This window comes from Corvus cornix, chromosome 1A (assembly GCF_000738735.6).
Source record: "Corvus cornix cornix isolate S_Up_H32 chromosome 1A, ASM73873v5, whole genome shotgun sequence".
Taxonomy (NCBI): Eukaryota; Metazoa; Chordata; class Aves; order Passeriformes; family Corvidae; genus Corvus; species Corvus cornix.
In genome coordinates this window covers 46,517,167-46,542,586 of record NC_047057.1, presented here as the reverse complement: position 1 = coordinate 46,542,586, position 25,420 = coordinate 46,517,167, and the positions used below count along the sequence as shown (strand labels likewise).

The following is a 25,420-nucleotide window of genomic DNA, read 5'->3' as shown; positions in this document are numbered from 1 at the left end:
GGAAAGCTTACTAAAAGCAAAGTGAAACCTTCACATACATGTGATTATTGTTCTACAAATATTTTTTCTACTTGCAACTTAAATTTATTAGAGAGTTTTACTTCTATTACTTTAAATTTTACACAGAATATTCTACATTAAACTTGAAAAAAATATTTGACTTGTAGAAACAAGAGATAATTTTCCTTGCAGGAATAAACTGTTTTCAGTTCGCAGAGCTAAACTGATGTCTTGTGTAAGCTAAAGGGGATTTTATGCAGAATATTAAATAAATTACAATGAGATAACATTTTAATGTAAAAGTTATTGTTCCACTCATACAAAGCTAAACAAATTCTAACAGGTTTAAAATATGAACCCTTGTCTCTCCTTTGTTTTTTTATGAAGGAACATAATAAAATAATGATATTCAGAATTAGGTAATTTGGAAACCATGACATAGCCATTAACAAAATCCTGGTTTAATTCCAAACAAATTATTTGTGTATCTTTTAAAGATCACTTGGTTTAAAAAACCTACTAGCATCCTACGATTTCAAGGAAGAGTGCAAGAATAGATAACAAAAATATCCAAGTGAGAATAGAGCAATATCCTACCTCAAGCTGTGTTCAGTCTGACCATTTCTTGACGAAAAATACTCTCCTTAGGGTGCCTCAGTCCTCCTTTCCTTCTCTTTTTTCTTTTATACCTCCTAAAGTCTATATATACATGAAACTTCTCAATTCTGCTTTGTCTGTGTCCTGTTAACTTCTTTACTGTGAGAACTTTCTTTATGATTAGAAAGGAGTGACACAGACCAGAGGTTATATAGTTTACTAATTAACTTCATTACAAGAAACTTGTTTGTAAATGCCGGAAATAATGTCTGTTCCCAGTGTGGAGTTACCCGGATAAAATTGGGTTACCAGCTGAGGGGATGCCTCCAAGTAGCCTAGCCATTGTATTTTTGTACCTATTGTGGTTTAGTTACAACAAAATTTTGTATCAATAAATATTTGTTAAGGCCAGGTGGTTCTGTGCAATAGATTAACCACTTCAGTATCACAGGAAGCATGTTTCTAAGCGCAGAAATGTTGCATTCTCAAAAAAAGGCCGAAGTGCTCAGACCCTACTGGACAGATTTGTATGACAAGATAGAATGGTTTGGGTTAGAAGGGACCTAAAAGATGACCTAGTTCCAAACCCCCTGAAATAGGCAGGGACACCATCCTCTTGAACAGGTTGCTCAAAGCCACATCCAATCTGTCCTTCTCATTAAATTTTTTACTCACATTGCCACTCTGTTTGGTTTGGCTCTCTTCATAATTATTATGCATCCAAGATTTTCTGTTTTAATTTGTGTTGGTTTGTTTCCTTTTGATTTGGGGGTCAGTTATGAGCCTAATTATCTTCTCTGCAGGGATGATGCCAGATGTTGCATCAAATGCCAGGTGGTGCTAAAGACAAGTAGTTATTTAACATATCTTGTGATCTTGAAGCGGTTTAATCAGTTTGGACACTTGACCCTACTACCTTTTTTATTACTGTTATTTATTAAGAAAAAAAACCAAACCCCAAACCAGAAAAAAAATGCAGATTTACCTAAAAGGAGTCAACCTTTTAAGCTCCTCTTAGGCACTGTTCTATGTCTACAACAATTTTCAGTGGCATTCGTAGTTCTTTCATTAAGAAGTTTCAATATATTGCTTTTTTCCCCACTTTGTAACATGTCATTTTTTTTCTTATTTTTCCTCATCCTTTTCAATACAGCTTTTAAGAGTGTTCATTTCCCCTAAAAATTCTTTCCCAGCTAGGGACATGTACAAGGAGGGTAGCATTTCTTGTCTTGTTATATTTTAATGTCACCTTACAGGAAAACATTTTCAGGCCATCAAAAATACTTAAAATAGGTCTTCATTCAAACCAAGCATACAATAGTACTGAATTATCTTTTCAGGTTCTTAGAAATAATTCCATTTCTGATATCTGAAGTTTCACACTTAGTATCTTGCATATTAACTTCTATATAAGGTAGATACCATCTATTTATCATAGAAATGGCAGTTTGAGTCATGTATTTCAGGTGCCACACAAATATATAACCTTACACATATAAGATTTGAAGGAGAGATTTTTTTGGTGTCTGAAAATTCATTCAGTCCCTTGTGATAAAAGACAAGTGAAGACCATTGAGAGAAATAAGCTAATGGGAATATAGGTATTTAACAATGGATTGTCTCTAATATGAAAAAATTTCAAAGGCAATTGAAAGATGTTATCAAACACCTTTTTGCAACAGTCCTGCTGAATTGCCAAGCCTTAGAGCAAGGCTTGTCACAGTGCTCTGCTAATGAGCCTCAGCATGTTCTATGTCACAGCTTGTGTCCAGCCAATTTGGGGCAAAGTGGAGGAGCTCAGATCAGTCTAGGTTTGTCATGGTAGACATGTCCACAGAATAAATTCATGGCTCCAAGGTGAACTACAAAGCTTCCAAAGATTTTAAAGGAGATTTCAGTCCTAAATTACAGAGGTTAAAAAAGGAAGGTTGATAGGTGTGCCAATTTCTCTTAGGTCAGGATATGAAACTGGCCCAGTCTTCACACAGCTGGCCCTGCTCAGTACAATGGGACTTGTGAAATGAAAACAGGATTTGACTGAGGAAGGGAAGAATCTCAACAGGACAGGTCTTATGGAGACCCACACATTTCTGGGATTTCTTGTTACCAAGAGTCCCTTTCCCTCACTGGGAAAACCAGAGCTGCAAGAAAGATAAAGTTGATTTTGTGTGCAGATACTATAGAGGTTGTATCATTTTATATATTTGGTTTTGGCTACTTCTTCAAAGATATATTTCCTGTAAAGAGATCTAGGATATTTCTGAATCACCTGAGTAGGGAGCTAGAAAAAGAAAAGCAGTTTTTCAGGAAGAGAGGGTGGAAGAGAAGCACCCTCACTTTTACTAGGCTAAAGATCCTTCCTCATTTGCATTTTGAGGCCCTTTTCCCAGGGACTCATAACTGCAGAAGTGAAAATCCATAGTTAAAACACACTAACTCCAAAGACATACAGAGATACTTTACCTTAGACATACGCTCTTCAAAGAGCAGCATAAAATTTTCAGCTACAGAAAGGTGAAAACCTTTTTTCTGAAACCTGCTGCAACTAGAAGCCTTGAGGCTAAGTATGTAGAAGTGCCTTGGAACCACCATGGTGGTGAGGCACAAGCAACTCAGAATTGACAACATTTCTTTGGAAATACCTGAACCTGGAGCGAATGTTTGGAGATGCAATTAGATTTGTTTTTGAAGAACACTCTCCCTGTAGACTGAATAAAGCATAATGAAAAGAAAATATATTTCCAGGGATTTTTTACAGAAGGCGAGTGTGCATCTTTGAATAAAGGAGACTGGTTTGTATAAAGGCTAATGCTTGTAAGCCAGCAATTTTTAACTTGTGAGTTACAATGTATGAGAAGACCTAAAAGAAACGTGCATTATAAGGACCATCTAAAAGAAAAGCTTTCTTCCTGTTTTCTGGGGTTCGGAAGTCACTTCCTGCCAAAACTGAATGTGAAAAAAATGCAAGTAATTTACAAAGATAAAAAACTGAGAGACAAAACCATTTCCTACAAGTGTTTTGGAGAGATAGAGTCATATTTTCACAATGAGTAAGTTTCCCTGTGGACTCAGTTGCATATTATTTCTGATAGGCTTTTTTCCAGCTATAAAAGCAAAAAAGACACCACATTAGAGTGACACCCCACAAAAAAAAAGTCAGGTTAAGTGAAACACAGCAGGAGAGCTAGGTTTTCTTTCTAATGGGACCCCTGATTCAACTCCTTAATACATTATTTCTTTCTGTTACAGAAATGTCAGTTTGAATTAAATCTCCATTGTGCTGAGCTCTGAACACCTATAATGAGAGACACAATCCCTCTTCCGAAAGCTTCACAATTTGTAAGTAAGATTACCCTGTGGAGGGCAAGTATTTTACATTAACATTCTTCCTTGTGTTTTCAAAATACCTTATCATTACTCCTTAAAATAATTAAACAATTAAATAAAAAATAGATATTGGGTCAAATTTCTTGACAAAAATCTGAAGTAGCTCGGATAGGCAGGGGTTTTAAAAGATGACTGGATATAATATTTGGCACCCTAGATTTGAACATCATTCTCCTCTCTGTATATCATGGCCTGACATTGGAATTAAGAGGTAGCAAAGAAGTTGTTTAGCTGTTAGCATATTATTTTTTAACAACTCCAAAAGATTTCTCCCACCAAACCCCAAAACAAAGAGGGATAAAAACCAGTAACACACAATAATGGAGTGGGTTCTGCTTATCATTAGTGATCATGCTTTAGTTTAGCTGTATGGAGCCAGGACACTGGAAGTGGTCTGACTTTTAGAGATGTTCCTGACTTCTAGGAGCTCTGCAGCTGGAGCAGCTCTGGGTGTCAGAGTCCTTCCTTCCATGCCCCAGGCACTACTCTTGCTCCAGACAGATGAAACTGGAATATGTTCAGTTTTTCCAGCACTCAAAAAGGCAGAATTCTGGTGTTATTTGGACTGTAAACTTCTGAGGTGTTGCAGCATTTTGTGGGGGTTTGTATTATGTGTGCATCCCTCAATGTGCCATAACTTACTCAATGAAGGACCCACTCTGCTGTGATGCATTATCCTCTTTTTTTCCCCTTAGCAGTACATATATCAGAAAAGATAAGCTTACCCATGCTTATAAAATATTGACCAAGAATTTTTCACTCATTAACAAACTCATGCTTAGCCTTGAAAAATTCAGTGGAACTGGAGCAAGGAGGATCTTCCAGCCTGCTTTATAAACTTTCTTGTGTACTGAAGTTAATAGGATAAGTTTTTAACGGTGTTTTAATTTAGGTGAAATTACTTTCATAAATTTGCATGATATGGCAATGCAAATGCATTGCACTGTAATTTTATTACAGATTTACTGGAAATATATCTGCTCAGCTTGATTTAAGTGACTCACATGAAGGTAACATCCAGCCTACATACAAAAGTCTGTCTTTGCCAAATGGTCTCCAGTACTAGAAGAGTGTCACGAAAACAACCCATAGGTTCTGCTAAGAACAGTGATGAAAGCAATGGTGTGCAAGATTACATTAACACCACAGATGTAGTGCTTGTTATTCCTTTCACAAGTGTTGAAGATTCAAGAAGGTTGGCACATTTCAGCTACCTGTCCTTGATTTGAAATTTCAGTGCCTTTTCCCCTAGGTTTCTGAGTAAAGGACAGCTTACTATTTCAACCTAATTTGGTGACTTACCAAACAAATGAGGACCTTCAGCAAGAGGAAATCCATCAGCTGTGGCTAGCTGATGATGTCCTATTAAATTCATTTCAGATCCCATTTATTCTTCAGTTCAGGAGGAATATGCTGATTAAAAAGGAGGTTGAAAAGAGACCCTGAAAAATATGAAGCAAAAAGAGTATTTAGAACAAGATAACTAACTTTTGTGTACCTAGTGTAAGGCAGGATGCAGGAGGCTAGTTCAATATTGCTGTAACAAACATTATCTTGAAGTTACAATACCTAATTCGGCCTTTAAATAAAATGCTACATCCAGCCTGTTGGGTTTTTCCTTGATGTGGCATATTTTATTTACCCTCTTTCTGTTCATTTTAAATTAATGGAGGTTTATGCCCAAATTTATTCAAATATTCAGAGTGAAGCACTGGCCTGACCTCCTGAGGGCATGCTGCCCAGCCCTCCTTCCATGCAATACCAATTGTTTGCATTATTTTTCACCACCCTTTCATCATGTCATTGCTTTCACTTACTGAAAAGTGCAAGTTTATGGTTAGATCAGAAGAACACAGACAGGAAACTTGAGTTTAATTTCCAGGGACCAGCTCTTTATCTTGCCTTCAGTGATTACTGAACAAGAGGAATGGTGGCAAACGCAGAAAGCCAAGCCTGGCTCTGGTAACCAGGCTCGCCCATCCGCTCTCTCGGTGGTCTCAAGCAGCCACACAACTCTCACCTGGGGGAGGCTGGGAGAGGTGGGAAAGGGGCTCCCTTGCCCAGGCCATGTGGGTGGAGTGAGCCAACTCCAGATTGCGTTTGAGGCAGGACCAACAGGGGAATACAGAGCTCCAAGGAGAGGTCTCAGGGGCTTCTACAGACACCAAGAGGATTCTGCATAAAGTTGACAGCAATCTGTTTTCCTTTGCTTCATAGTCTTAATTCTTTATTTGGTTTTATTACCGTGGGACTGTCCCTGGGACTACATTTCCACTTACTGAATACATTTGAGAGTTACAGCCTAGTCTGCTTCCCAGTGAGATCTCAGCATGTTTCTTGAGCAGAAATGAAGTCATCTGACAAAAACGTGAATGCTGCAGGAGGCCACAATGCTGAGCAGACTGAGAAGCAGCTTGTGAAAGTGGCAAGCACACTCTGTAATTATATGTCGTAAGGATTCATTAAATTCTTTCTTAACATAAACAGAGGCCCTCTAATTAGACAGATGCATTTTAAAGGTCTGCCCACAGATAATTTAAACAGTTTACTTAGAAAAGTCAAAAGCTACTTGTATCGCAGACCAGATAGGGTTCTTGTGGCAAATAACATGTAAACACAGTGTCTCAAATCTAGCACAGAAACGTAGTTTTGCAACAGCAGAAAAACTCCATGTATCTTGGATGGGGTTTGGCAATCAGCCCAGCCACCCCACTAGGTCCACATTTACTTCCAGCCATTTTACTGCCTTGCTGCCTCAGTTGCCAGGGAAGTTATCTGCCGAAATCAAGAGGTGGGGCTACCCACATAGCTCTAAGGTCTTAAAATTCCTGACAGACAGTTTTCTCATGAAATACCCGTGACAAGCTCTAGGGATGCGATTCCTCTTATAGTGCATTACAAGTGTTCTGGAAGGAGACAGCAGCACAGTCAGGACTGCCAATATATAGTCAGACTTTCAGTGCATAACTTCTTAGCTTCTAAGGTTTATATTCTGCATCCTTCTAGTTTGTGATGCAAATAAAGAGGAAAGCAGGCAAGCTATGTTTTTAAATGCTTGTAAAGTGCCTATGTTTTTACAGCCTCTTTGATATGTCTATAAACTACTTTCTTGCTTCATTGAGGCCATTCCCTTTTTTAACATATATATAATGCCCCTCTTTAACCTCAAGATGGACTCCTTAGAATCTATTATTCTTTGCATACACACACAAAGAGACCCAACCCTCATGTTATTAATACTGCCTTGTTTATAGTAAGAATCTTGAGGACATATTTGTAAGAATCTGTGCTTTTGTAGGATGTTACAGGTTTTGTAACTTTAAGCCTTCTACCATGTAAATTTTGGTCTGGATGGATTCAGTTCAAGCCAAATGTTCATGATAATTTTAAAGTTCCCAGAATTTTAATACTTCATTTTATTTAATATATCCAGCTGATGTAGACCATTTACTAGATTTCATGAAAGAGATTACTCCTATCTTCTTGGGATTTCTTCAAGGCACAAGATTACCATAAAAAAAGGCTGGATATATATTTTCCATTGCATGTAGCTTTGCTACTGTAAATTTCACTGGACACCAAACTCTTCATTAAATACTTATTAATGTTTGGCTTTGATTTTCTCCTGAGTCCAGCCTGCTGTGATCTATCTAACCTATATTAGATTTACCCACATAATTAATTTTACGTGTATTTAAAAGCAACAGATGCTGATTTCCAGCTGTAGCACCTACACTAGGTACACAGTACAGAAAATTTAAGCTACACATTGTTCAGCTCTGGGAAATAATATAGGTCTCTATATTGGGCTGATACTCCATTCTGAGGTGTAACAACAACAAAAAAGAGCATCTGATATGTAAAAGCTGAAATAAAGGCAATAGAAGCACAGGAAATCAATATTGCTCTCCAAAATAAGATGCCTACAAGAGAAAAGAAGAGGCATGTGACAAATTAGAAAGCTTCTTTTTCCAAATAATTTTTTTAGTTAACTTTTTAAATAAACCTATTTACCCTACCACCTTTGGAGATTATCTTCATAGGCCAAAATATATAGCAAAGAAAAACAGAGATCAGTATGTATAAAGTAAAATATGTGCCAAACTGATTGAGAGTATTGTCTTCAATTACGTGTCAAGAGCTCTGAATTACATAAAATGTTATTACATTTTAACATACTTTAGAACTGTCAATCTATGTGTGTTTACACATTCTATGTTTGACTAAGAAAATTTATATGTATATTATTATTTATGGGGCTTGTTTTTCCACTGTATGGGTGCATATACGTGTTTATTCAGATTTCTTATGGGAAATGTGTTCATTGAGGTATACAAATATGTATGTATACACAACTGGGCTTACCACTTAACTCTAGGTTTCAGATTTATTGTGGGCTCTTACCTGTGCACTACCTCTGACCTTGCTATGGTCAGTAGTAAAGCTCTCCCTGGCTTCTGTGTAAGCAAAGCCAAGTCTCTTAGTGAAATAATTAAAGTTAAATCGACTGAGATCACTGAAAACAAAAGCATCATGGCCCCACACTTTCAAGTAATGTAAAAATACGTTTCATCACCAGAAAAGCTCCATGACAGTCTAATTGTAATTTACCTTCAGAAGAATGATTGAATCTATTTCAATTACTCAGCAAAGGAAGATCTGTCAAAGCTCTTACAAAATTTTTCACGAATATTAGTGAAGTACATTTCCTTCCACCTTTCCCATAATATTTTACTATTCTTCATACATCTGACTGCCTACTGCTCAAAGAGAAATTTCAGTAACATCATTAATCTGTGGCCCAATCCAAACGTTGTTAACATCAATGGGAAGATAGATTCCCATCTCATTCACAGACTTTTGATGTGGCCTCATAGCCTTTTTGTAGAATATTTAATGCAGTGCCTCAGTTATTTGAGAAGCTATTTTATTTGCTTACCTGTTTGTTTTAAAATGTATCAAAGAGACCTGAAAGCATTAGGGAGATTTATGCTCTCTATTTCCAGCCTGTTGCTCTCAGGTCATTTTGGCAAGAACAGCACTACAGGCAACTGCACAGCAACTGATGCAAAATGCAAGCAACCGTAGGAGCAAGTTTGAGAACCAGAGGCAGGACTAGTGTTACTGTGTTTATTTGAAATTTTCTGTTAGATTTCTCAATATGGCATTTAAAATCAGAGCAGGAAAGAGACACCGGACACAGAAAAAAAAATTCTTGCTTAATTCTGTAGCAAATCCAGGTGTCTGAGTCCCATGTAGAACTGAAAACTCTATGAGAAGCATCAATGGCATTTCTGTAAGCAGGTAAGTAACTGCAAAAAGTGGGGCCAGCTTCTGACTGTCCCTGGGATTACCTCCTAAACACCATTTCTGTGCGTCTTTCTTTCTCCAGCATCTCTTTCATGTCTCACCTGATAAAACTGCAAGCCCTCCATTCCTAACTTGTTTTTGGACTGCCATTTAGACTAGTGGAATTCCAATTTAATTCCCAGTCTCTAGGTTCTCTGTAACACAAGCAATAGCCATAAAAATAACAAAAGCAAAATGTATTCCACCACAATTACAGTTTTCTGAAGATAAATGAGTAGCAGAACACTCAGAATAGAATTACATTTTCTTAAAAACTAGCAATGGATTCAAATGGTAATCACTTGAAATTTGAAACCCCCTTTTGCTCTTCCTAGTTATGTGAAATATGTGCTAAAGTCTTCAACTTTGGAAGACACATTTGGAATCTGTACGCAGAACTGTCAAAGAAAAATCTACATGAAACAAATATAATTTTCCCTTTCTGGATTGCTCTCAGCTCTCCCATTAATCACATTGATAACATTTTCTGTTTCTAAAAGGATAAAAAACCAACAAATACAATTTTAGAGCTAATGCACACAATTAACTAGATAGTGCTGTTGCAAGAAAGTCTCATTATCGAACTTACGCCTTCTGTTCCAGTGACACACAGAAGCCAGCTTTCTAAAGACAAATTTCAACATGACTTTATTTTCCACCTTACCATTTTTCCCAAGGGGAATTCCTACTGTTGAGACAGTTTTGTGGACGAAATGACTTCTTACATTATTCTTCACTTTAATTTTTTTTTCTGATCAAAAATCCAATAACATCCACTAAATAATTCAGGTGATAAAATTACTTCTATGCTACGTAACAGCAAGAACTATCAGTTTAAGGAATTATTACTTACTGTTCTTTTCTGGAAGACTGCAGATGGCAGGATGTAAGACAGTTCTGTGCTCAGTTCAGTATCCTAATGATTCTCACATAGGAACATTTTTGTTTTGTTTTGCTTTCATGTTTAGCAGAAGCCTGTAGTGATAACACAATGAATCAAAGCTTGCGTTTGTTGGCTCAGTGCCCTAATGGACAAGGATTACTCATTAACAATTCTTTCTTTGCGAAACTCTCCAAACATGGGCTGTATTAAAATGTTGTGAATTCCAACTTGACCAGCAGCACAGAGACTTGAGATGCTTGTTAATACTCTGGTCGGGTGCAGAGGGGAAGTTAACTCAAACAGTGGGGTGATAGCACCTTGTTGCTCATCATAACCCTTTCCTTGCACATGTACATTTTTATGACATTCTCAGCCTCCTTGTCTTTCCCATCCAAAGAGCCCAGGTGTTATTCTGAGACATAAACTTGATTTCTAAGTATTTCTGTTATTTTTTACCCTTTTTAGTGAGACTGAACATTACACTGAGTACTGAAGAAAAATAGGCTATAAATTACAGCATCACAGGGACATGAGGACATTAAAGTTTAATTCCTGTATCTGCAAGAATCTCTAAAAAACTGCACCATTTTGATTTGGGCTCATCACGTAGAGCTTTAGACAAGAAACTGAGGCCCCTAATTTTAAATCTATTAGATTCATGCACTAGTTGTGCACAAGGGGAAGAAATTGGTACCTGTAGATTGAAAACCACATCCTTGAGTGAGCTGCACTGTATCTGAAAACACCGATGTGTTGTCACTGGCAGAAAGGGGACCTTGAACTACTACATCCCCATTTACCCTGCAGAGGAAATTAAAATGAAGTGGAATGGATGAGGCTATTTTATTTCAACATCCCACCTACACAGGAAGCATAATAATTCCCGGGTTTGCATTGCTAAACATATCCAGTGGGCATGAGTTGATCTGGCAGTGATACTGAGACAAATTTCAGTCAGAGGAGACCACTGACAGCATCACTCATGGTAAGTGAGTTCATGATTGCCACAAAGTATATGATCTCCATCCTTCCCTAGGCATTTGCATAGTCTGAGCAAGGTTGAATACACAGAGAAACAGGCTGTGCCTCCTGCTTGAGCAAAGAGAGGCATTGGGCAGCCAACACAGTCCTTTCTATGTGAAAGGTGAGATCTGCTGGCCCTAAAATTACCAAGAATAAAATTCCTTCACTTTGCCTCATTTTAAGAGAAAAAAATAATACTTTAAAAAGGTATATTCATCCTCAAGCTTTTATCAGAGAAGTTCTAATTCTCTATAAACTCTCTATACATCTCATAAAAATATTATTAATAAAGAGCCCCTTTTATGTGTTCTGTCCCTTGCAAATTCACCTGGTAGCCAGGCAAACAGTCATGGTATGACATATTTCTGAAGAGAACAGTGAGAGAATGATGCTATAAGGCTGTCACTGGACACTAACTCCCAAGGGGTTACTGTTTTCAGGGAGTAAATGCCTACAGCTCATTCCAGCAGGTACTGGCCATATGATAAGTATATTTAAGACTACGGCTCTCTCCGTCCTCATTTCTGACTCTCTGAACACCATCTTACTTCTGTAAACAATGATGTTTCTGTTTGACAAATTCATGTTTAGCAAAATTGACAAACTACTTTCAAGTAAGGGAATTCTTCCAAAATAACCCTACCCAGAGGTGACAGAGGGTCTCTTCAACCAAGCATGCCAACAGCCCATCTGACACTTTCCACTATACGTCCACTCCAGTGGTGCCTAGAAAACACATGCCAAAAAAACCAATTTCTTTGGTCATCCTGAGGCCAGTGATGGGTTTTGTCCCACATAGGAAAAAAAGCAGAAGTGCAGTCAAGAAGCCCAACAAATGTCATTATGTCTCATGAAGCTTTCTGTCTTTTGGCAAGTTCCAAGGATCTGAAATCTCTTTTCCATCTTTCAACTTCCCCCAGCATTGGTCTGATGTAGTTGGTGGCACAGAGAAATTGCTTTTTAGAAGTCCCTAGAGACTAACTAACTATCAATAAGTGTTCTTTCCCAAAAAGCATTTTCCTGTGTGTGGATGTTGTTTGTCAGACAGCAAATAGCTTAGCACAAAGGAAATGGAATTTAATCCCCCTATTCAGCAACACATTTGTTGCATTAAAACATTTTTTTCTTTCCTTACAATAATAAAGAGGCAAGTGCCAAAATGGTCCTTTGTCCACTAATCAATACATTCAAGATATTACTGGAAACAGCAAAGAAATAATCCACATGGTCAAAAGAGGAAATATTGCCTGTAGCAATGACATGTGGCATTACTGGTTAAAGCCAGGTGTTCATATTTATTGTGGTTCATGTACAAATGAGAATTGAAGAGAAAGGAATTGGAGCAAATCAAATATATCTTCTGTAGTGTTTCAGGAGATTACATACACAGCATCTCAGGAGAGAAGAGAATGAGAAAGTATTCAAACACAGATATTTATAAATGGAATATCTTTCCTAAGATAGCATTGCGTTCTATAATTTTTAAAATCTCAGAATATTATCTGACATCCTGAAGCTTCTCTGGACAGTAGTAACATTACTTCTGTAAGTGACAAAGAGCATGTGTTCTACAGTACATTTATGCCATTACCAGTCCAAGTACATGTTCAGCAACAAAGCCAGGGATATAGAGAACATTCAAAGTTAGAAATCTGTCTGCCTAGAAAATACCACTTCATTAACTTCACACTCCATGAAAGAATGGGGGTGTTTGGCGTAGCTCGTTTGCTCCTCCTCCTGCTACTCTGTCTTTTCTCCACTGAAATATTTGCTATTCCGCACTTTCACTGGCAAGGAAGCTCCATGGCCTGGGTCATGGAAAGGCAAAAATAGTCCTGGCAACAAAGTAGTTTCCCATCAAAAGTGTGGATGGGAAAAATCTCGTACAGAAAGAGATAGGGGGAAAAGAAGAAAAAGTAAGCTGGGTGTTCACCTTCAACATATCCTTCTCTTCACATCTGGATGAATGCATCATCACACATTAAAAAAATTATGAAAATAATACACACACAAATGACCAGTACCTGCTCCTTTGTGCTCAGAAAAATTTTCCAGCAGCTGAAAAGCTTTCTGACTACTCACAGCTAGTTTTCTGGAGCTCCAACACCACTGTACACATGACAGTTGTAGAACCGTTCAGGTTGAAGAAAACCTCTAAGGTCATTCAGTTCAACCATTAACCTAGCACCACCAAGTCCACCAGTAAACCATGTCCTTAAGTGTCACATCTACACACCTTCTAAACACCTCCAGGGATAGTGACTCAACCAGAGTTGAGTAGTAGAACTCAACCAGTTCCCTGGGTAGATTGTGCCAATGCTTGACAACCCTATTGGTAAAGAAAGTTTTCCTAATATTCAACCTAAACCACCCCTGGCACAACTGGAGGCCATCTCCTTCCTGCATTAGACAGTCATTACCACAGGGAAGGTGAGGACAAGGAGTTAAAGCCAGATAGATCTCTGCCAATGGATTAATTTCTCTGTTCCCCATGATTCAAGGGGAGAAACCTCCTGTCTTGCCAGTGGGAAAACATATCTTCTTGGCCTCAGGATTCTCGGGAACATCTTGGGGCAGGTGGGAATTGCAAGAAGGAGTAGATCTGGTTTGGCTGAAAGAAAAATCAGCATTTCCAACTGGCACCTGGAGCTGTCAATACCCTGAAAACACCTGGGCATTTCTGACAAAAGATCCAATTTGCAGCAGTCACAATGAGTGAGATACCTCGCACCTGTGTTTGTTTCATAGGCCAAGGGATGCATCTTGACTGAGATCTACTTGTGCTCAAGGACTTCTTTTTCCCTATTCTCACAGCTCCCAGAATGAATGGTACTGCAGGCACCTGAGAGATCATGTGAATGAAACTGTGCCTCAGTACAAAGCATCATTTTCAGCTCAGAAAGTGCTCACAACATGATCATAAAAAGTTGCCACTAAACAGCAGTCACCCTCAGCTCTTCTTTCATCCCTGCAGCACCCCTTATTTATTATTGCTACACAGATGATACACACCATCTACACCACTTTGGGCCATGGTCTGTCTCCTCAAACCAGCCATTTCTTACTCTCAGACACCCTCAGCTTTCCATTTCTGGAAAGATGTCCAAGCTTACAACAAGCTTACAATAAATTTTATCATCTAAAGATAATTAAGAAATCTTAATAGAGATGGCTGTTTCTGCACAGGTTAAAAAATTGGTGAGGAATGGGTGCAAAGTTTCAGTGAGTTAACTCTAGTATCTGTCAATTTTTTTTTTTTACCTCCTGCATTTCAAAAGTGGAGGAATAACTGCTTTTAAGATTAGTTTAGTTTGTTGAATAAGTCTTTCATTAATCAGAACCTCTTCATTTTAAGTTGCTCTCTGATTATTCAGTTTCTGAGCAGGGCAAAATTTATTCAATAATCTTATATTTCGCCCTGATGAAATAATCTTTGTCACTCACATATTTTAAGTGGAATGTCATGAAGGGTAAAATGACCACAGAACAATCTGTCTGATGAGGGGGAATTCCTCCCTGGTGGCAGGCAGTTAATTGTTAGCCAGCATGGTCTAGCAAGAGCATATATGTAAGATACCATCTTATGGCTGCCTGGGTGCAAGAGGAGAGCTGAGTATACGTGGCATCAGCTACAGCATCAAAAGCTAAGTTTCAGAAGGGGAAACTTGGTCTACTTCCCTCCAGCTGACTTAATTGAAATTTAGGATGTGTTTTTCTATGAATAAGTTCTGGTATTCCACATTAGATTATCTCTTATTATTTTAAATTTTAATTGAGACACTGATATTACATGTTCTTCCCCACCCCTACCCCCTGCTAGAGGTTACAAGTTTACAAGTTCCTAAAGAAATCACAGCTTTAAATTAAACATGTTGGGACAGTATTAGCTGATAAGAAGTTCTTCTAGAGGCCTTGAACTAAATATATACTCTAGTCTTACAATTTTTTCTCTTGACATTTTGATGTTTTACAGTGTGATAGTGTTGAGTTCAATAAGGGTTAGCCTTCATTTATGTAAATATTTGGAGAGATAAAATTATAAAGAAATGTTGATCTATTCCAGTAAATGACAGCACTGTCCTTTCATTAATAAGTAGTTCTTTTAAACTAAATGTCAAAGGTGACAAGTGAAGTATTATTAATAAATAAATATTAGGATATTTTTAGATGAGTTTTTGAATTGTTAAAATAATCAGTCTAAGTAAATTCATTCTGCAAACTTTTAAACCTCTACTTTTTTCTCATTCTTTGTATAGTGTCAAGGAAAAAGAGATGTTTAAAAGAACCAGTTCAGTAGCTAGCAAGAAACCATTTCTTTCTGGATGGGAGAGGAAACGTAGACTAGATGTCATATGAATGGACAGTGTAAATCATTGGAGGTGCAGGAGGAGTTCTGCTAACACTATCTGGCAAGCCAGAGTCACTGATAACCTCTTAAACCCTCAGTTCTATCATTTATTGTTCTAGAGGAGGCTCTACCATGCCTTGAAGCATTGCAGGCAGATGACTGCTCTCATTATTCATTGAGAGAGAGGGCTGCAGAGCCAGCATCAGATGCCCAACAGGTACCGAGGGCAAAGCCTGGGGGAATCTCCCCATCCTATCTCAAGAAGTCCATGATAACCAGGGAAAAATGGGAATATTGCACACTCAGCAGCTGATGGAGATCTCATTACATCTTTCTTCATATCCAAGAGAAAAGGGAACGTCAGATTCCACTACAAGTAATAATGCAGTGCTCAGTTTGGGAGAAGCTGCCTTCTTCCTTCAGCAAGGCAGACACTCATACATCAGGAAGGAGCAGGAGTGGTTCTGTTCCATGAGGGGATAAAACTGGAGCTAAGGATAGCTCCACAGTATCTGAGGAGCCAGGGTGCTGACAGCAACAGGCCCAGGGGAGGGAACATGGTAAATGAGGATGAGGGGCTATCCAGGTATCAACCAAGAGCAGCAGGAAGAGGTAGGGCCAGATGGAGGCCTGGAGACACACTGCTTGCAGCATCAGCCCAAGGTCCTTCCAGGAGGCAGAGCAGAGACAGGAGATAATGCAGGCTACAGTTTAACACCTGCAGTCCATCTGGGGAAAAATCCACTCATGAGCCAGGAGATGACAGGACAATACCAAACACACTTCCACAAGCTTATCACAAACCAGGGTTAGAAGGCCAGGCTTGAGCTTAAACAGCATCCTCAACACCCAGGCAAGGCATGTTGGAGGCTCCAGATGAGGCTGATCAGGCCTTTTAAAGCCTTTTAGTGCCTCAGGACCCTAATGAAGGGCAGCTCTCAAAGCTTTGTTGACTCTTCCTTGTTCCCTAACAGAATTTAGACAAATGATGAACATGGTTATGATCACTTGTGGCAGGCAAGAGGAGTAGCAGCAGAACTAGACCTTCAACATCCAACTTGCACAGAAAATACTAAGACATGTCACAAGTTTAGCTGAAGAGTATTTAAGACTCCACCCAGCTAAGAAGAGATGAAAGGAGCTGGAAATCAGATAATATTAGGACCTGGATATAGCTGAGTTATTTCCAAACTCAGAAAAACAGTTTCATGTACCAGGGCCCAGGTCAATCTGATCATCCTTTTAGTTTCCACCTAGTAAAGAGTTGGTACTGAGGAAAGAAAGGGAATTGGAGGTCAAGGAAAAGTGTGGTCATTGAAGGGAAAATTAAAGGGATATTGAACAACAGATCTTGGAGGAATTAGTTTATTTTCCTTTCTTTCCTAATCTTCGGTTGACATCATTGCATTCTGAAAACAAATTGCTTCCCTTTTTAGAAGAAAGAAACTAAATACGGTATAAAGTTTATTAAATTTAAATAATGCATATCAGGAAATGGAGAGGTTACTTATCTCATACCAGTATTAGCTTGGGCTCAATCTGAACAAAAGCTTCATTTATCAATATCTAATCTGAATACCATTTTTGTCCAAAATTGGGTCTCATCCCAAAATATGGGATCATTTGCATTGGCAGATCCCTTATTTACGTCAAATCTCACTTGGCTGGTGTCTTTTATCTCCCCATCTCATCCCAAAACACAAAACATGTAACAAAACCAGGTTATCTAGAGTAGATTGCATGCATGGGAAGTTTAGCTAGTTCTGTTTCTCATCTTTTGTGACCCCCTCCTGCAAAACTTTCACAAGGGAGGGAATCTTACAAATCCAGGAATTTTAGGCAATTAACTGTTTCTTTAAATAGGCAGGTAGGATAAGACAATTTATGAGGAAAAGGGAAAAAAAGTCAATTCAAAGCATGGCAGCTCACCTACTCAGCAACTGAAGCCATTGTTTCTCCCTCTACACTGGCTCCTCACAAATATGGAGCCAAATTAGATGTTTCTACCCTTTTCCTTGAGGTTTCCTCAAAATTGCATCAAGTTAGTGTGGGACTGTGTCTACTGCTTTCTGAATTTACAAGCCTTCAAGCAAAACTTGTATTTCCCTTGGTCAATGGAGTTGCCTACCCAGAGAATGTGCTGTGCTCATAAGGAGATGGCCCTTTCTCAGCTGCTAATCCATGGCAGAATAACTCTGTGCAAGCCTGTGGGATTCATACCTACATATCACAGCCAATTTCAGCCATATTTGTGCTTCTTGAACATAGTAACTGATTATCACAGTGGCAAATGGGGAAAGGAAGGTGCTATCATTACAGAAGTACCACCTCGGAAGTTCTTCAGAGAAGTGGCTGGATCGAGGTGTTAACTCTTTTGTCTGGCAGGAACTGGGAAAGAACTGGGCTCGAGTAGTAATCAGGAGCCCTTCTACCAACCTCTTTGATGTACAGAACTGCTTAACAAAAACATCCCCAGGCCACACAAACCAGCCACCATGTAGTATGGAGAATACAGCTCCAGTTTCTGATCTATTAAATTTGAGTGAAAAATTAAAATGAGACAACACCAATAATGAGAGATGCTATTCTGGTTGTCATGAGGACTACAGCTAAGTCTTAGCTGCAGCAAAATTACCCATGAATTTTTTGGGGGGTGAAGCACATATGTGTCTGTATGTAAGTGCTGTTAGTTCTACTATTTCTACTAAAGGAAACAGAATCTCTACATGTGATTAAATTAACGTCACCAACAAGAGGGGCAAAAGCCATGCCCTATTCTCTTTCCAGTAGACTTTTCCCATAACAGCTACTGCTGATAAACTCAGCAGCAGAAGATGATGGAAATATCAAAGGTACCAAATATTGGAACAATAGTGTGATTATTAGATGTGACTAATCCTGTTCTAATATTAATAAACTGATTACTTCCAGTATGTAACGTATACCTCCAGAAAGTCATCCTCATGTAAACACAACAACAAAAGGGGTTCCTTCCTGTATGCATGAAAATTACCCAAATACCAGCAGATGATTCTGTTCCAGACTGTGTCTCACTAATGTGCAGTCACTATACATGCATGCTGCCAAATAAAAGATTAATAGAGGTGGAAAAAAAATGCATGTAGCAACATTAGTTTTTCAAAACAGAAAACAATTTTCTCCTGGATATGTGATGTCAGTCTGGAACTGCATTCTTTTTCCTCTACATCCAGTTCATTTCAGAGAGAGCAAAGGAAGAATATACCTAGCTCTTACTACTTTTAATTTAGTCCAAGGGATGTAAGTCAAAGTTAGAAAATGTGAGGGAACTGTTATTTTCTCAGTGACAGAACTGCTGTTGAAATAGGTGATGAACTATAACCTTAACCTATGCAAGACCTTTATGTCACTGCTACAGCATGATACTGTCTATAGTCAAAAATATTTGCTCTGAAGAAACATCAAGTCTTAAATCTTTTTGGAAAACTGGCAAAGCATAACCTTTCTGTATTGTAAAGTTGTTCTAAAACTGGAATTTGCCAAAAAGATGCCTCTCCTGAAGCATTTAAAATTATACAAAAATTAATTGCCTGAGAAAGAGGATAATTAATAAATGTCAGAGGCTTTAAATAAGCAGAACAGAAAAAATTTTAGTACTTCAAATTTCTTACAACTCAGAGAACTGTTTTTTTATCTTCATACTTTCTAAATACCTTTTTAAACTAGCAGAGCTGATACTCATTTTATCCGTTTAATCATTGACTTGTTGCTTAACTTGTCTTGTTACCTAGGTCTTTTAAAGTCAACAGATAATAATATGAAATAAACAAAACCTTTGTCACTTATTCCTACATCAAGTTTTATGTAACTCTCCTAAATATGAGTTGCAATAGAAACCTTTGAACAGCCTGCCAGTAAAATGGACTGTATTGCAAAGAAGCTGATAAAATCTTGTTTGGGATATCATCATTTTTTTCCAGTAATTAACCAGATATTTTAGGCTTCTTGAGCGTAATAAATCTCTGTTCTGTTAATATACTGCTCCTTGCTTCTTCAGGTGGAAAATCTTGATCCATAATTGCCAGAATACAGTTTTTTGAGATTACCAGTAAAAGTGGGCAGAGACGTAAGATTTTTCTAATTGGACTGTCAGCCAGCAGGTGCTAAAATGAAATGAGACTTTGACTGCCTTTAACCTTGGATTATTTCAAGGCAATAACTGAGGTATGGAAAAGCACTCTTTTCCTGTACCTGTGCTTGATCCCTCCACTTAATTTCACAATTCAACAGTATTTTAGCAATCTACTTCCCAGTCCAGAGTTTTAGAAATTAATTAAAAATTTGGGGTGTCTCCATTCTTTGTCTTTAGATGGTGGATCATAACTCTGCATATGTCAGCATGTTGAGGAATTGTTTGGAAGAATATCATAGGATATGGCTCTGGAGAGAAGAGAGGTCCAGAAGAGCTGGTTATCATTCAAAAATCACCTCCTCCAAGTTAAAAAACAATCCATCCATAAAGCACAAATCAAGCAAAGTCATCAGGGGGCCCGCATGGATGAACAAGGAGTTTCTAACTAAAATCAAACATAGAAAAGCAGCATAGAAGTGGCAGAAGCAGTGTTACATGGTCCAGGAGGAATACAGAGCATACAAAGCTTGCAGAGACAGTTTTAGGAAAGTTAAACCACCCCATTGCATATGGCAAGAGATGGGAAAGGCAACAACAGAGACTTCTACAGGTGTATCAGCAGCAGAAGGAAAATTAGGGAAAATTTGGGCTTGCTGCTGAATGGGACAGGGGACAAGCTGATAAACATAGAGAAAGCCAAGGTATATGATGCTGCCTTTGCCCCAGTCTTCGCTGATAAGAGCAGCCTCCAGGAATTTCAGGTACCTGTGTAAAAGTCTGGAACAAGAAAGACTTGCCCTCCATAGAGTAGAAGCAGTTTAAGGAGCATCTACACAGACTGGACATGCACAGGTCTATGGGTCCTGATGGACTAGGAGTGTTGAGGGAGCTGCTGATGCCACTGTAAGGTCACTTCCAATTGCCTTTGAAGGGTCATAACTACTGGGAGAGATTCCTGATAACTGGGAAAAAATCAAACATCACACTGGTCTTTAAGAAGGGAAGGAACCAGATAGCCTTCCTCAAGAAGAAGACAGGCTCAGTGAATAAGGGCAGAGCTTGAACTTAACAAGGCTTTCAGCACTGTCTTCATTGACAAAATCATAAAGCACATACTAGATAAGTATGAAGTGAATTTAATTTGAAACTGCCTAAACTGTCTCAAAGGTTTGGGATCAGCAGCATGAAACCCAGCTAGAGGCAGTGATTTGTGGTATATCCCAGGGGTGAATTTCAGAGCACACCCTCAACAGCTTTGCAGATGATGCAAAAGTGGCAGGAGTGCTTGGCAGCTCATCATGCTGCCACTCAGAGGGACCTTGATACGTTGTAGAAATGGCCTGACAGGAATCCTATGAACTTCAACAAAGGGAAATTCAAGTCCTGCAGCTGGGGAGAAATAGCCCTGTGGAGTAGCCAAATTGACCTGGGCATCTTTCACTAAGACGCTAGCTACAGAAATCTATCTCTCCAAAGAAAATGTAGCATTAAAATTAAAATGTTAAGCCTACCCACAATTTGGAGAGAACACCAGGTATGGAAACTCAAACTCTACACAAGTTTGGTGGACTTTAGTTGCTCCTCCTTAGATATTTCACAGTTTCTTGGGAGAAGCACTAATGAAAATATTACTGAAGGAAATGCTTTTTGTCCTAGTAGGGTTTATACAAGGCGTTCCTGATGAGGAAATCTGCATTTGTGGTGTGTTGGGCTGGAGGTCTTGTTGACCTTCAGGTCTTGCAGCAATTTGATGGCTCAAGAAAACATCCTGTGATTTTTTTTTTCTAATTAATATGTGTCTGTGTCCTCTGAAACCGATTCCAGCCATTGACACAAGCAGAGAACAACCTGCTAGCCAACTTCTTCTATTTGCCTTTTTGAAGAGGCAGATTCTTTTGAGGTAAGTATTTCCCAATAACTGAGTCAGCATGAGTCAGCACCATATCTTCTCTGAAAGACATAAAATTGCCCAAGAATCATAGAATCATAGAATAGTTTGGGTTGGAATGCACCTTTTAAAGGTAATCTAGTCCAACCCCCTGCTATGAGCCAGGACATGTTCAACTAGACCAGGTTTCTCAGAGTCCAATTTACCCTGACCTTGAATGTTTCCCAGGCTGTGGCACCTACCACTGCTCTGGGGAAGAAGAAGGGGGCAAGAGGGGGGCATTTACCAAAGGTACAGCTTAAGGGCAGTGAAGGAGGGTTGGACTGGGAGCACTGATGCATAATGGACTCCTGGCTTGGAATACATCTTGGGACAGAGAAGGAATTCGATGTGGGGCTACTCCTCGTCCCAGGTGAATACAGCAGCAGAAGATGCCAGTTGACAAGGGGCATTTTAATCTGCTCACAGTTTTCCATGAAATTGCAATAGAGGTTGTTCCTTGGGAATAAGATTGCGTATGAGGAATGCCAAAACTTACTTGGAAACACCAGGTGTTTCTCAGGTCTTACAGTTCCTGTACCCAGGCAACCAACAAGGGTAGGGGACAGAGATCCTGAGTGCTTTGTCAGCAGCTTTGCCCTTCAGACCCCTACAAGCGTGACAGTTTGCTGTGTGCTCTGGCAGAGCAGAGGGAGCAGGACAGGCCAGCATGGCCTTGACCTTTGGCCAGCCAGGGTAACATTTCAGCTGCCCACCATGGACCCACAGATCCAGCTGCTGCTGCCCGGAACCTTAGCACAAAATTTGCCACTTCCTAGCAAAAATAAAAAATTAAAATAAAATAAGGAATATACTAAAAAGTAAACCCTTGCTGATTTTGACTTTGGGTTTCCCTGGTGTCTTGTACACCATTCCATCAGTTAGCAAGGGTCAGGGGAAGCCACTCATGAAAACAAGAAAATACAAGGTAAAGATAGGGGTCTGGCGTGACTGCAGCACTTTTCTACAATGCTCTGTCCAAGCATTGTAACAGGTAAACCTGCAGCCAGTATGGGGCACTGGGAAATGGGAAGTGAACAGTGCAGGAGAGGTAATTCCATTACACTCCCTTGCTGAGGGAAAACCTACCTGCTGGGGTTACTCCCAGTTGCCCGTGTCTGCCCCACACAGCAGCATTATTCCATAGAAGTAACATTACATCCATTCACACTGATTGTCTTTCACCTGTTTGTCCTTAATGTTAATCTCTTTCACATCTAAATTCAAGTTTCATGTTAGTACTATGATTTCCCCCTCACCCAACATACATCAGTAAGGGCCCATAAGCCACTTCCAGCCCCCTGCAGATTTGTACCAGCACAAACTATACAACTGATCATTGCCAAGAAATAAATGGGGTCGCTCAGGACCTGCCGACATCTTTCTTTTGATTACACACCAGAGAGGGGGCAGGGAACAAGCAGATGGGATCAAAGTCCCTTCCCTAAAAGAAGAGAAAGTCCCCTTTCCCTTATCTTAAGCACTGTGTCAGTAAGTTTCTCCCACTAATTCCTCTGCTGTTCATTACAGTTATTCCCAGCTCAGAGAAAGCACCTGGCATGTTGTTTTTGGTGATGACTGCCAGCTCCAGAGAGCAGAGGTATCTTTACTGGAGCTACTAAAATACTTCCTGGTTTACAAACGTCGTTGTCTTCCTGGTTGGTGCTTCAAAGATTTGTTGAACACCTCTGGGCAACCAAAACTCTGAGCCAATGGAGATGTATTTTTCATGAGTTCCAGTGATTTCCAAATACATATTTAACAAAATAGCCATGACCTATTCAGAGGAGGTCTGAATTTGTCATGCAGGTAGAACAAAGTCTAAAACAAGGAGCAAAATAGTTGTCAAAAGTTTGTACAGCAAGTGTCTGAGCACTGACTTTATTGAGCAGATAAATATGATTATAGATAAACAAGTGTAGTCTGTTAGCTGCTGCAGATATCCAGTGCAGTAATTAAATTGAGGGGAAGTACACGACAACATGGGATAAGGGACAACGAATTAAATGGGTCAAATTTTTATTTTGATCAAGACTTAAAATAACCAAATATTCTGTGGAAAAAGTGTGTTGGCTCTTATTATGCTATAGATCTGCACAAAGAAGTACAATCTTACCACATTTCTTACATAAATTTCCTTCTTCCCTTATGTAATTTTGCATGCAGAAGGACTGTAAAAATGATAAGCAGTATAAACACAAAAATAAAAAATATTGAGATAAAAAAGGGACAATTTTTTCTCTCAAAGCTAAACACTGTTATCAAATGGAAGTTGAGAAATAACTGGTACCAGTATGTAAGTAGTTGAAAGCATTTTTACTAAGGAGCCTGTCAGACTGTCTTCTACATGCACGTATAGAGCTGCAATAGTATTAGTAGTGTTACCTTTCCAGCAGTGTTATCTAATCCAACATAAGCATTTGGAAGACATAAGAATGAGGAGTTTTTAATCTCTCCATTTATTCCTGATTTCATGAGAGTTAAGCTTTGACATGAGACTGGAGTGAATTCTCTGGACCCTAGGATGATGCAGAATATTAGATCTTGGCACATCCTGTAGTTTTTTAACTCAAAAATCTAGAGAACTCCAAGTTCTGTTTCCAGGATTTGAAAATTGATTTCTTACCCATCGTCAGCCCTCTGTCTGCATTGCCTTGTGGCTGCAATTTGCTTTCTCTTTTTCTCTAGTCCTCTTTCTATTCTTTAAATCAGAAGAAATACTCCTCTCTCTTAAAATATGAATAATTAAATAGCAGTCTAAAATTAAGATCTTCAATATAAAATAAAAAGAAAAATAAGATAAAAAATCTTGGTTTTTACAAACCTTTTCTTAAAATAATGACAAAACTTACAGATCTCTGTAACTGTCAAAAGAAGTCAGTTGGAAACATACATGTGAAGCCTTAACACAGTTTGCATTTAAGTTGATTTTTACCTTCTTGCTATCAGTTAATCATGTTACACATGAGACTCCTCCTGGCACTTTGTTAACATCTGGATGCCCTTGTTATATATTTTACCCCAAAGTCTGTACATTCTTTTGGACTAAGTGATTATTTGCCTGGAGAAGTTCCTACTCAGGTGCATTTTTCATAATTTCTGTCATTAATTTGTCCTTTCTCACTACAAGGAACATTTGGTTTAACTCTCACAAGAATATAAGAGAAGTATTAATTATCACTAAACTTCTGCTAGTAGTGACTAAAAAATATAAGCTGTCAAAGAAATAAAAGCTACAGCTTTCTTTTTAGGAAGATCAGTAGATAACAACACTGAACGACATATTTCTGGGACTTACTGTACTGCTTTTTCTCTCCTCAGACTTGAATTCATGTTCTGTGGACTATCCTACCATTTCAACTTACGGAGAGCTGAATCTTCCTCTGGCTTACTTAAGATCTATATTCCAGTGCAAAGTAAATTCTACTTCCTTCTACAATTAGAAAGCCATTTTCAAATCAAACTCTGACTTGTATGAGCACTGTCATATATGAAAATATGCAAAAGTTATTTTGGACATGGGGACAGAAAAATATTCAAACAATGTGATAAATGAAGTTTAATCAAGCTATTCTCCATAGAAAATATCACTTGAGTTATTCACATCCACTACCACTAGAGACACGACTTTTTAGAAGTCTGAGTGGGATATGCCAATTTCCCATATTGTTTAAATGTTCCAAGTTCTAACAGATTTTAAGAAGACAGTTTGTAGGAGAAACACCCTCAGTGACTGTACTTTCTTAGACTCCACAAGAAATTTCTATTGGAGCATGTTGCAAATAGAAACATCCA

General features: G+C 38.7%; 1 protein-coding gene across 4 annotated transcripts in view; it reads right to left on the bottom strand.

Annotated features, from left to right (window-relative positions):
* The window catches only part of NR1H4 (nuclear receptor subfamily 1 group H member 4), a 37,175-nt gene extending 26,854 nt beyond the window's left edge, over positions 1 to 10,321 (bottom strand). Inside the window, exons 1-3 of one of the 4 annotated variants that reach the window (XM_019292745.3) lie at positions 10,187 to 10,321; positions 9,396 to 9,488; positions 5,287 to 5,426 (exon numbers count right to left, since the gene is read on the bottom strand). In XM_019292745.3, the coding sequence (XP_019148290.2) occupies positions 5,287 to 5,371 (85 nt within the window). In that variant the 5' untranslated portion in view covers positions 5,372 to 5,426; positions 9,396 to 9,488; positions 10,187 to 10,321. Of the gene's footprint in view, positions 1 to 5,286; positions 5,427 to 6,004; positions 6,083 to 9,395; positions 9,489 to 10,186 lie in introns of those variants that run through there. The other 3 variants (XM_019292744.3, XM_010410760.4, XM_019292746.3) reach the window with 3 other exon arrangements.
* Between the last annotated feature and the right edge of the window lie 15,099 nt (positions 10,322 to 25,420).